This window comes from Ictalurus punctatus, chromosome 14 (assembly GCF_001660625.3).
Source record: "Ictalurus punctatus breed USDA103 chromosome 14, Coco_2.0, whole genome shotgun sequence".
NCBI classification, from domain to species: domain Eukaryota; kingdom Metazoa; phylum Chordata; class Actinopteri; order Siluriformes; family Ictaluridae; genus Ictalurus; species Ictalurus punctatus.
This window is the reverse complement of record NC_030429.2, coordinates 22,162,586-22,174,926: the sequence shown is the minus strand read 5'-3', so window position 1 is coordinate 22,174,926 and position 12,341 is coordinate 22,162,586. Positions and strand designations below refer to the sequence as shown.

General features: G+C 40.1%; 2 protein-coding genes across 3 annotated transcripts in view; both read left to right on the top strand.

Annotated features, from left to right (window-relative positions):
- The first annotated feature begins 807 nt into the window (after positions 1-807).
- Positions 808-11,198, top strand: cdhr5b (cadherin-related family member 5b). 2 transcript variants are annotated; one of them, XM_017485913.2, is made up of 15 exons: positions 808-990; positions 2,012-2,184; positions 2,330-2,392; positions 2,506-2,592; positions 2,730-2,816; positions 2,987-3,088; positions 3,190-3,372; positions 3,671-3,761; positions 3,879-3,976; positions 4,850-5,056; positions 7,893-8,006; positions 8,129-8,195; positions 8,805-8,999; positions 9,337-9,509; positions 9,699-11,198. In XM_017485913.2, the coding sequence occupies exons 1-15, from the start codon at positions 912-914 to the stop codon at positions 10,182-10,184; spliced, it is 2,205 nt and encodes a 734-aa protein (XP_017341402.1). In that variant the 5' UTR covers positions 808-911; the 3' UTR covers positions 10,185-11,198. The 2 variants fall into 2 exon arrangements, with proteins under 2 accessions (XP_017341402.1, XP_017341403.1); XM_017485914.3 differs by lacking the exon at positions 8,805-8,999.
- A 263-nt stretch (positions 11,199-11,461) lies between these two features.
- The window catches only part of LOC100304581 (P450 aromatase), a 7,758-nt gene continuing 6,878 nt past the window's right edge, over positions 11,462-12,341 (top strand). The window contains exon 1 of the mRNA XM_017484523.3: positions 11,462-12,341. This exon is cut by the window's right edge and continues 286 nt beyond it. The gene's annotated coding sequence lies outside the window, so the exon portion shown is untranslated.

The following is a 12,341-nucleotide window of genomic DNA, read 5'->3' as shown; positions in this document are numbered from 1 at the left end:
TGTCCTGTAGAGTCAAAAAGTGCTATCGTGTTAACGGGAACTTATGAGTGTATGAGTTTCACCGTATCGAACTGAAGATAGTAACAGTTCAATGGTTAACCGTTCTTAGCAATGGCGGTCCAAAATGAGAATGGTTTTATAGAGTTAATGACACGGTGGTGGAGTTTCTCTACTTCCATATGGTCAGTTTAATCTACAGTTAAATCATTCCATCCGGTTCATTTGTTCATACATACCTATATATGCTGTACATAGAAGTAAATATTATAGATAGTGTCAAGAGTGATGTGAATGATTAAAGCTGAACATAATATAAAATGTAACATAATAGATCTTGGTGATTCCTAATTAAAATCCTACCTAAGATGTGACATATTTTTGCTGATGATAATACTATTTGATGTCTTATAACCAGTTAGAAATGGTACGTTATTCAGTGCTTGGGTTTTAATGTGAGAGTGCTTTTGATCTAGAGGCACTTCTGCCTTTCATGTCCTGTTGAATATGCAGAGAAGTAGTGGATCCTAGATAAGAGGGTTTTTCTTCTTTACGACCATGACCTACCCCTGAGATAGTGAAAATAATAATAATCTAAAACATCCCATGTTCCTTTCCTGTCTTGTAGGATTCTGTCTTGCAATGAACATGTAAAACAGTGAAAGCTTGAAGTAAACAACTGGTCTGTGTCTGTGTACTGACAGTTTGTTACTGTAGCATCATATAAATTCCGTCCACACTGACGGGAGTTTATGTGGGGGCGAAAGTCCAACGCGGCCGGCTTTTTATGACCAATAAAGCACAAATAACGTCCCGTCTCAAAGGTTGGGTCTGAAGCCTGCTTTCTCTCATCAGTTAATATGTTTAATGTGCTATGTGAGAGAGAACCTGATCGACCAGATACCTTCTGAGCAATGGATCTAAACCAACTTTTCTGGCTCAAAATAGTTTTCTTTCTGCTGGGCGTGTTCACCGTCGACACTTCTGGTCAGAGTAAGTGTAGCTTTACAACTATTATCTGTTGTGTTATAAGGAACAGTTTTCAAAAAATAAGGCTTGAGAATATAAATATGAAAACTTGGTTGTGGTTTTGTTGGTTCTGACAATCGACACATAAGTCTCAGTGTAATTAGTTAAATTAGATGAAACCAGTGGTCACCAAAACTGTTCCTAGAGATCTACCTTCAACCTCCAACCATAAGCGTGCCCACCTGACCATCTAATCATTGCCTTAAGAAGTTCTTGATCATCTAAAACGGGTATGTTAGATTTTGGTTGGCGATCTCAAGAAAGAGGGTTGGTGACCACTATTTCCAATCAATAGCTTAGTCAACAAATTGCAGAAGATTGCATTCTAAAGCAAAGGAAGTAAGCTTGTATATATAGACAGGTAACAAATTAAAGGAAAACTGGTAGCTCTGTTATTCTGTGGAGGCATTTTGCTGGCATGGTCGGGTCTTTATCCAATAATAATAGAAACTTCTATTGTAATAGGAGTGGCCTCTTTCAGGATGTCAGTGGCCCTCAACACAAGGCATGAGGGCTCACTGAAAGGTCAAACGAGTATGAAAATGATGTAAATCATATGCTATGGCGTTCACAGTCACCAGATCTCAACCCGATGATTAAACACTTATGGGAAATTTTGGGGCAATGTGTTAGACAGCATGCTCTATTGAGGGAGTGTCTCCAAGAAGAATGGTGTTCATCTCTCCGGTGCAGTTTGAGATATTTGTACCGATCTGTACCAAGGTGAAATGAAGTTATTCTGGTGGCACCCTACTGAGACACTTTATGTTGGGTTTGCCTTTCATTTTTCACCCCACTGTATGTTTATAATAAGTCATATGAGTGTTCTAGGTTGATGAAACATGACTAAATGTATTGTGAAATACTAAAAAAAATACTTTTTAGCTGATTTGACTGCAAATTATGTGGTGTGTTGTATGTGAAGAGGAATAAAAAATATCATTCTGATTTTAATGTGACGTAACACTGTTGTGTTCACTTGCAGCAATTTGTTCATCCCTACGCTCAGTGATCTTTCCAGAGAACAACGCTATTGGTGCTACAGTCGTCGAAATAACCGCTGATGAAGGAGTCAGCCTTAATATTATAGTAAATCCTGATAATGCCTTTGGAATAAATGGCAATTTGCTTGTGGCAAACAAAGTACTGGACTATGAGGTAATTATTCCTCTCACAGGTATTCATATAGCCCATGTTATTGGGATCACACTGAGAGCTAGATTTAAAAAATATAAACGCTCGTTTTCATTCCAATCCTCATCAACATTTTTGTACATTTGTATTTTGAATGTGTTTGTCCCAGGCCCTGCCTGTTGGTGGTGGCCTGACCGTTGAAATACAGTGTACGAAGGATGCACTGACTGAAGTAAGCTTGCTCAGTGTTGATTATTACGTGCCAAGCCTTTTCTTTTCTTTTTTATTACAATTTCCATAATACTACAATTTCCACTGGAAAATCTTCAAAACTATTCTTTGCAGACCCTACGAGTATTTGTGACTGTGGAAAACATCAACGACAACCCTCCAGTTTTTTCAAGTAACCGGTACACTCTGGAAGTTAATGAGGTAGAGCTGATATTACACTCACTTTTTAAAGCATATACTCTTCACTGAATTAAATGAAAGCCCAATGGATTTTTTTTTTTTCAATGAAGACAATGAAGAAATGTTATTGTGACTAAAAAATTATGACGTCTCTTAAGCTATCCAAAGTTGATACAACAGTGGGAAAAATTGAGGCTACGGACCCTGATGGAGATCGGCTGTTCTACCGTCTGGAATCTCCAATGGTAAGTCCAAGTCTTGCCTGTTTTCTGGAAACAGATATTTCAAAGTGTAGCTGGGTTTAAGAGCACTTCCTCCTTCCTCGTGTCTCTCTCTCTCTCTCTCTCTCTCTCTCTCTCTCTCTCTCTCTCTCTCTCTCTCTCTCTCTCTCTCTCTCTCTCTCTCTCTCACTCAGGAGGAATTTGGGCTGCTGACAGACACTAACCCAGTAATTCTGGTGAAGAAGGTTTTGGATTATGATACTACTAAAGATGTTACTCTGAAACTCTTTGCTCAGGTAACAGATCTTACTCTTTGCTCAGGTGACAGATCTTAAGCTGATAAACATGATTTAATGATCATTCTATTCATTGTATCATGGATTTGGTGACTTTTCAGGACACGGCCTTATCTTCAACAGTGACACCATCTCATACTGCCACCACCACCGTCATTGTCACTATCTTAGACATCAATAACCGACCACCATGGTTCCAGCCTTGCACAGAGTCCACTGTTGGCACAACCAAAATATGCGTCACCTCTGGATATACAGGGAATGTCAATTTAAATGAGCAAGCGGTGTGTTCCCTTTCCATGCTTTCACCACTGACTCTGTTCATGCCATTAGGTAGCAATACACAATGATGAAGTGCTGCTTGATCAAAAGATATAAGATGTAGTTATATAATATAAATAAATATGGGTATATATATATATATGTATATGTATGTATATTCATCAATAATGGCTAGGGTAGACTCAGGCTAGCAGAGTTTCTAAGGTTACGCACCTAATCAAAACCTACTGATAGGCTGTAATTTGCACTGACATTGTGTGTTCTCATGTTTTAATGATAATAGTCTTTTCTTAATCACAGGCTGGAGCGTTGACCCTGGATCCTGGCCCAGTGCATGCCATTGATGGAGACAATGGAAGGAATGACCCAATCAATTACAGAATTATTGGAGGTTAGACAAGATTTTGATTTTGACAAGAGTTTGCTTCATTGTTCTATATCCTTTCATGTGCACACCAGCTTTAGGCACTATTTGAGTAGTTCGGTCTAATTTTCGGTCTCTGAACAGGAAATAATGATGAAATATTCAGTATTGATCCGAACAGTGGAAGTATTACAATGCAGAAGCCAGTGGGTGTACACGGACCAATCATACTGACAGTCATGGTAAGTAACCTCCTTGGTTTACTAAAACATAAAATATAATAACAGATTATCCATACATATAAAGTACACCAGTCTTATACCTACACTTATGGGACACCAGACCATCACACCTGTATGCGTTTCTTTCCCAAACTGTCGGAAGCACACAAATGTATGGAATGTGTTTGCATGCTGTAGCATTACAATTTCCCTTCACTGGAACCAAGAGTCACAAACCTGTTCCAGCATGACAATGCCCCTGTGCACAATCCAAGCTCCATGAAGACACGGTTTGCCAAGGCTGGTGTGGAAAATCTCAAGTCGACAGTACAGAACCCTGACCTCAACCCCACTGAACATTTTTGGGATGAACTGGAACACCGACAGCACCCCAGGCCTCCTCACCTGAAATCTCACTAATGCTCTTGTGGCTGAGTGAATACAAATACCCACAGCCACGCTCCAAAATCTAGTGGAAAGCCTTCCTAGACGTTTGAAGGTTTTAATAATGGTATAAAGGTAGGACTAAATCTGGATTGGGATGCTTAACAAGCACATATGGGTGTGATTGGACAGGTGTCTAAATACTTTCGGACATTTATTTACTAGTACAACTCTTACACAATTGGTCACCCCATCCATCCTGGCCATTACTGGAAATGGACCACCACTGACTAGAGAACAGTGGTGACACCGTAACGCTACTGGGATTGTTACTGTGTGCGCTGCCGAGTGTATCAGGCTTATTGCTTATTGCTGGATTTTATTTACTACTAGGCTGAGAATATATGTAGTGAATTTTATGTGTATGTATATTATACAGTATGTGGATGTGATGTATACAGTATATTCATAAAAACCCTCCTGAGTGTATCCCCATCATCCACTCCGTAGGCATATGAGTTGGAGAACCCTGACCAGCTTGCCACCACAACTGTCATACTACAAGTAGTGATAAGTAGCAAGCACCCACCACAGTTTGTCAAACCCAAATATGAGGGTTTCATCTCAGAGGACGCAGGTGTCGGCAGCATAGTGCTAGAAAGCAAGTTCAGCAACATACCTCTACGGGTTCAGGCCACAGATGAAGACTTCTTGGACGTAAGTCTTAAATACACTTCTGATTTGACATTTTTACATGCCAAGTTCTTGTAATATTGTACAGGGTGTCCCAAAAGTCTCCATACATAGGGGACTATGTAAGACAGCACTACGTCGGTTGAGTCTTCGTCAGTGGATGTTGGTGGACGTCCACTTCTCGGTTTGTCCGTAACATTTCCAGTCTTTTCGAATGTGTTAATGAGTTTGGCAGCAGTGTCGTGTGTGATGTGCTCGCCATGTGTCCCGCTAAAGTCCATCACAGCCTTGCGACAGCTTCCCGATCCGGCCGTGAGAACGATCTCGATACGTACTTGTTTTTCAAAGGCATTCGTAAAGGCTGTCTGAATGGAGTATGAAAAGTTTCGGAAGACATTTTGCTAAAAAAAAAAGAAAAAAGAAAAAGAAGAAGTGTTAATTTGTATGGAGATTTATGGGACACCCTGTAGTTTAAAATTTACTGTCAGTAGGAATTGGAGAAAAAGTTTGCAGCTACATCCTTAGTGGAGCTGTAAGAGAAAAGAGATACATAGTGTGAATGAATAAATAAGAAAATCGATAATACTGTTAGCAGAATGATGAATATCAGAATTTATTATTTTTTTTAATGTAGCTACAATATATTTTACTGGAATACAAAAGGTAAATCATGTTTTAGTTTTTGTTTGCTCCCTTTTTGGAACTATTCAGGACATCCACACTCAATAACAGATTTCTCTCCTGAATGAATTATTCTGATACATCACAGCTGAGAGAATTAGGATTCAAGTCCTTCTCAATCGCAGATCTTTAGAAAGATCATTAGAGAGATCAAGCAAGGTCAAAGAGACATCATGTGCGAGAGACTATCCCTGTTATATGTTGATGATGTTGCTCTCTTAGCAGCATCTGAAGTGGACTTCTGACACACGCAAATGCTACTGAATGTGAAACAGCTGGGATGAAAATCATCGCCTCCACATCCACGGTTTCCCAGGATGCGGTTTAAGAGTGGTGGAAAAAAAAGAATGTGAAATGAAAAAAGAAAAAAAACAACGGATTGGGCCAGTCGAAGCAGTGCTAAAGTTGCACTAATGGTCTGTGGTGGTGGAGCAGGAGCACAGATTTTGGATAGTGAGTAAGGAGAATGATAATGAGTCTTTATTGGTCTCATATACATTACAGCACAGTGAAATTCTTTTTTTCACACACCCCAGCATGTCAGGAAGCTGGGGTCAGATCACAGGGTCGGCCATGATACAGCGCCCCCTGGAGCAGAGAGGGTTAAGGAACTTGCTCAAGGGCCCAACAGTGGCAACTTGGCAGTGCTGGGGCTTGAACCCCCGACCTTCTGATCAGTAACCCAGAGCCTTAACCGCCAAGCCACCACTGCATATAGAGATGTGGGTGCACATAGGGATGTGAGAAATGAGATTCCTCTGCAGGGTTGCCTCCATGATATGGTGAGGAGCTTAACAATCAGGGAGAGCCTCAGTGACGAGCCGCTGCTCCTCCAACTCGATAGGGACCAGGTGAGGTGGCTCAGGCACCTTGCAAGGATGTCCTCTGATGCTGATCCGGGATTATGTCTGACAGTTGGCTAAGGAATATCTGGGCAGTGGCAGTTCGTCCACCATACATATATCAGCTGTTCAACAAATGCTAATCTTAATAAAGCCCTGATACACAACTCCATACGTTTTAAATTTGGTTAAAATACTAATTACCTCTTTTGATGGACCAACAATGACATGCCACAAAAGTGGCTGTTTGGTCACCTTTCCTGCTGCTGCGACAGTATACTCACTACCCCATTTAGCTTTCATAGAGTTATTATTGCACCTAATTATTATTGCACCTGGCTAGCTCAGACAGAGCATGAAACTCTTAATCTCAGGACCGTGGGTTTGAGCCAGATGCTGGGCACCAAAACCAGTCAGTAGTGTCGCACTCTCAGTGCCCGTCCCAAGCCCAGGCTTGTGTCAGGAAGGGCATCCGGTGTAAAACCTGTGCCAAATCAAATATGCGGATCATAAACCTGATTTCCATAATGGAAACATGTGATCTGCTGTGGCGACCTGAAAGAAGAAGATTATTGCACCTAGCCGTCAAAAATGTGAAGTGTAAAAAGCCTTAATAGAAGCCCACTGAGACAAGAATCATTTTGCCCCATGCTCGGAGAAGGAACAGTGGCTAGAACAGTTCCTAACATGGTTCCCAAATTGGGTAGTTTAAAATGCTTCTGGTTGCCAAGATCTTGTTTTATATGAACAAAATCAGAATTAAATCTAATAACCTTCCACACGCAATATTTACAGGTCAAACTGTAAGTACAGACAGTGTGTCATGTCTTTTGTGCGGTTTTCGAGATGGAAATGTTGATGAAACCTGGCAACCCTGGTTAAAGCTATTAACTCTAATATATTGTCTCACATGGGAGACATACCTGCTAGCTCGAGCGTAGACGGTTGAACAAAGGCGTATGTAAAACCACTCAAAACGAGCTGCTAGACTGTGAGCTGGATGACCATCTGTTGTCAACTTTCTATTGGCTATTATTGGACTTTATAAATTCACTCGAATTTTAGGCTACTAGCATAGCCTGTAGCATAAGTCAAGTGTGATAGCCTTTCAACGTATTTTTGTTTGAGACTATGTTGTTATTAATGTTGTCCTGCCCCACCACAATGCTTAGTCATGAGCCGCTTCTACTCCTAGAGATGTCTCAGGAGGGCTGAAGTCTGGACTGACCTTCTCAGTCTATTGCTACTGCACCTCCCACCAGGAAAAGAGGAAATTACTGAATTAACATATTTAACAGTCTATTATACTAAGTTGTTTTATGTGGCTCTCACTATAGGGAGTAAATCCTGGAATTAAATTTGAAGTTCTTGAAAACAGTGGCTTTAAAATCACTCCAGAGGGCTTCATCATCATGACAAGAGCAGCTTCACCTGGCACTGTGGACTTGCAAGTATGCATTTTACTTCATTCGAAATACGAAATACATTTGTCTTCTTCTTCGCTCCTCTTACCTGTTGCAAAGGAGCAAAATACGAGTATGGAACATACATGTAGACATTTTTTTTGTCCTAGATAAGCGTAGTTGATACAACAAATGGTGAATCCAGCACAGCCACTCTCTCAGTAGAAGTCACTCCAGGTAAGAAGCGATAAACATCACTCACTCTGGGAAGTGCTACTTATCACCTTACATTTATTGTACTTAACAATCCCTAACGTTATAGCCGTAATAGAAACGAAGATAAATCGTTTCGACACATTTGAGAAATGAGGAAATCTCTGGTGCCATTTTAGCTAGTTCAACGTTTCCTTCTGGGGGAATTTGCAGAATGTTGTGGGATTGTTGCTCGCTTGTGCTGCATACGAAGGGAATATGCAAGTGCTGGGAGGTTTCTTTCTGTCTAGCCAATTTAAAAAAAAATGCATTCGATAAATTCTGTCTATCCAATTCAAAAGACTAATGGAAATGGAAATATATATATATATATATATATATATATATATATATATATATATATATATATATATATATATATATATATATGTATATATATATTTCCATTTCCATTTCCATTAGTCTTTTGAATTGGATAGACAGAATTTATCGAATGCATTATATATATATATATATATATATATATATATATATATATATATATATATATATATATATATATTCATTTAAATAATTTTTCTTGAATTGGCTGGACTGCAAAGGACTTAATGAGTGTTACTGCTTTTTCCTTAGGAGTCTCCACTACAGACACGTACACCACAACCAATAGCCCTAATACCACTGTGATGACTACAGCCATAGCTACAAATACTACCCTAACTACTAACATGGCTACAAATGCTACCACAGACACAGTCACACAGCTAACGGAAAGCACCTCCAGTCCATACACCATTACCACAAACCCTGATACTACTCCTTACACAGGTACATGCACAAATGGACATGCATTAACCTTAACCCGAACTCCTCCACACATACAGTATCTTCTCTGCCACACTGCAGTAGTCTCTGCATTCTCTCCAGCTTCAATCAAATATGGTGATGGGGGACTGCTGCATGCTTGAGCTCTGCTTTTGCGTCGACGTGTCTGTAATGTAAGGTTTTAGGATGTCAGTTATAATAATCTGGAATCTGGTGTTGGGTAAACTGTACAATAATTCATGTTCAAACGAACCAGGTGTTCTGGTTTGTTATTCATGTCTTTTGTGTAGTGTTGAAAAGGGTTTACATTGTGGCCATTTCGTGTTTTTTGTTTCAAAAGGGCAGCCTTTGCCGTCGGGTGACTTCGCGACGGCGGACATGGTAGCTCTGGGGGTGAGTCTGGCTGTAGCGCTGCTGATCTGCTTCGTGGTTATTGGTTTTCTGGCCTACCACCTCAGTCGCTTCAGTACAGACTGGAAGAAGTTATCTGAGGCCAGCATTTTCCGCAGCTCGGTGAGTCGCTTAAACAGGCAATAAGAGGATATAGAAGCCTTTAAATGGATTTACTGTAGATGTATTTATCTCCAGTCTTATTCATGACCAGATTACTTTTTTAGCTATAGATTTATGTATGAATTTGAGGCTTTGGGGTATAGATCAAGTATAAATTTCCTCATTTTTTGGTGCTGTTGGGGTCTGCAGCTGAGCGGGGGTTCAGGCGGGCCTAAAGATGGTGTGCAGTACACCAACGAGGGTTTTCAGTCTGATGGAGACACGGACAGTGTGACTTCGAAGCAGGCGGCAGAGTTGGCACTGCCGCGACGGCCAGGGCTGAGCCGCAGTGTTCCCGAGGTGCTGGAGACACAGCGCAGCGTTCCGACTACACAGAGCAGGAGCAGCAATGATAACTCCACTCTTCCTACAGACTCCAGCAGCCAGAATGCCTCAGACAACACAGATAATGAGAAAGAGGTGAAACCCATCCTCACCAAGGAGCGGCGCATGGAAGACGGCTACAAAGCCGTGTGGTTTAAGGAAGACATTGACCCTAACGACAAGGACGAAGTGGTCATATCTGACAGAGACCAGGATATTGACCATGAGGATGATGATCATGATGATGATGATGATGATGATGATCATGATGATGATGATGATAATCAGGAAGAGGAGGAGGAGAATTTATGATTTACAATTTAGAATTTATAAATATGTTTTTTATTTTTTATTTTTTTATCTTTGTAGTGTGCGTTTTCCTTATACCTTTCTAAATATACAAGCACACTGTTATAGTGCAATATCTATTCCATGTATGATCATAATAGTTTCGGGAAATATTAACTACCTAATAACATTATAGAAGAGTTTGAGCTAGAGCTAGTGTAGCTTTGCAAATCATTTATGGCCTTCTTCTATGTCATTATACACAAAGGGACAGTAGGAGGATAATAAATGTGAAGGTTATGACTTACTGAATCCGTGCTTATGTAGTACCCGTATGTTTGCCTTAGAAACCTTCCACTGTGTCCCTGTGTTTATATGATAAGGTACGCTGACGTGTAAGAGTCGTTTGATAAAGAAAACGAGGGCCCTTTGACCACAGATCATAAAATCGATATCTAATAATAGTACATGCCTTATCACAGAGAAAATGGCCTTTAATCATTTCTCTGTGAAACACCTGCTTTATGACCTATTTATCCTGTATTGATATTTAGCCTAGTGATGAGATTACTTAAAGAGGTTCGTCAAAATGTTCATATGAATGTAATATGTAATATTAAATTGACATTAAATGTTAATATTGGCTGAGGGCAGTTTTTTTAGGAGAAGAAAAGCTTCTCTTTTTTTTTCTTTCTCAGACACCAGCAGACACGGTTGTGCCTGGCACATTTACTGTTTCTTTTCTTTTTTTCTTTTTTTTTAAGCCGATGAGAAAACAGCAGACTGCCTGAGACCCCCTGGGTGTTGTGTATCATAATAATGAGGCAAATGATGAGTGAAAAAGGAATCAGCTACATTTACAAACAGCAGTAAATTGAAACAGAGATCATTCATTAGCCTGATCAGCATGCACGTCGAATGCCACAGTGAACACGTTATTGTTTGAATCATTTGTGTATAACGTTGTATGAATGATGTATATTCAGATTTGACTTGTGTTTTTGTTGAAAATGAAAAATAAATCTGTTTCTCAGTCAATCAGACTGTAAATCTATATGTAGAATATTTTTAAACGTTGCACCGAGTGACAAAAAAAAAGTTTTTCATTTTTTATTTTTATTTATTCAGATAAATAAAGTGCTCAAATGCTCAACACCGACAAACGTGTCCATGACGATGTACACTAAATCAGTGGTTTTCAAAGTGGGGGCCGCAGCCCCCTTGGGAGCCACCAGGGGGCGCCCAGGGGGCCTCAACAATTTGGTGTGAAAAATAAATAAATGTATGTTTTCTCCTTCTCACTCTCAGACCACACACACACACACACACACACACACACACACACACACACACAATCAATTCCTAATGTAATGTAATGTAAAGATGTAAGATGTAATTATTAATAATAAAAAAATATATTCAGAAGTCTGTATTTTTAATGTGTTTTAAAGACATCATGCAAAAGGGGGGCCTCGGTCACATTTTAATGCCATTTGGGAGGCCTTGCCCTGGAAAAGTTTGGGAACCCCTGCACTAAATTATACCAGTGGTGGCTTGGCGGTTAAGGCTCTGGGTTACTGATCAGAAGGTCGGGGGTTCAAGCTCCAGCACTGCCAAGCTGTTGGGCCCTTAACTCTCTCTGCACCAGGGGTGCTGACCCTGTGCTCTGACCCTAACTTCCTGGCATGCTGGGGAAGAAAAGAATACATCACTGTATATGTGTACGTGTGATCAATAACGACCCATTATCAAATCCGTGACTTTGAAGAAGAAAAAACAAAACAAAAACATTACTCATTTCTGTCATTTGTGTTGAAACTTGCCCATACTGCTGTATACGTTCATATGCTATCAAGACATACAGTGTAAGCAATGCCAAAAATAACAGATACTGTGATAGGAAGAGTAACAAAAGGCCCGGCAACAAGCACCAGTGCTGTAATTGGTTCCTGTCCTCTTGTCCTCTGAGAGATAAAAGCTCCATTCATTCATGTAGTGCTCGGTCAAGCTGACCTGCCTCCTTAAAAGCCCTTTCAGATGATGGATTAGAGAGGGTGTATAGAACAAAGACAAAATTAAATGGGGGAAGAAAAAAAAAAACAACAACAACAACAAAAAAAACCCCACTAAAGTGAAAAGTGCACCAAAATACGCCACATGTGACAGTGATTCTTCGCTTCG

Bases quoted from the DNA above. Each gene is read 5' to 3' on its own strand.
- cdhr5b (XM_017485913.2), top strand. From the start codon at position 912: ATGGATCTAAACCAACTTTTCTGGCTCAAAATAGTTTTCTTTCTGCTG. The intron at 991-2,011 runs GTAAGTGTAGCT...GTTCACTTGCAG, and splicing joins CGTCGACACTTCTGGTCAGA to CAATTTGTTCATCCCTACGC. The intron at 2,185-2,329 runs GTAATTATTCCT...TGTTTGTCCCAG, and splicing joins ACAAAGTACTGGACTATGAG to GCCCTGCCTGTTGGTGGTGG.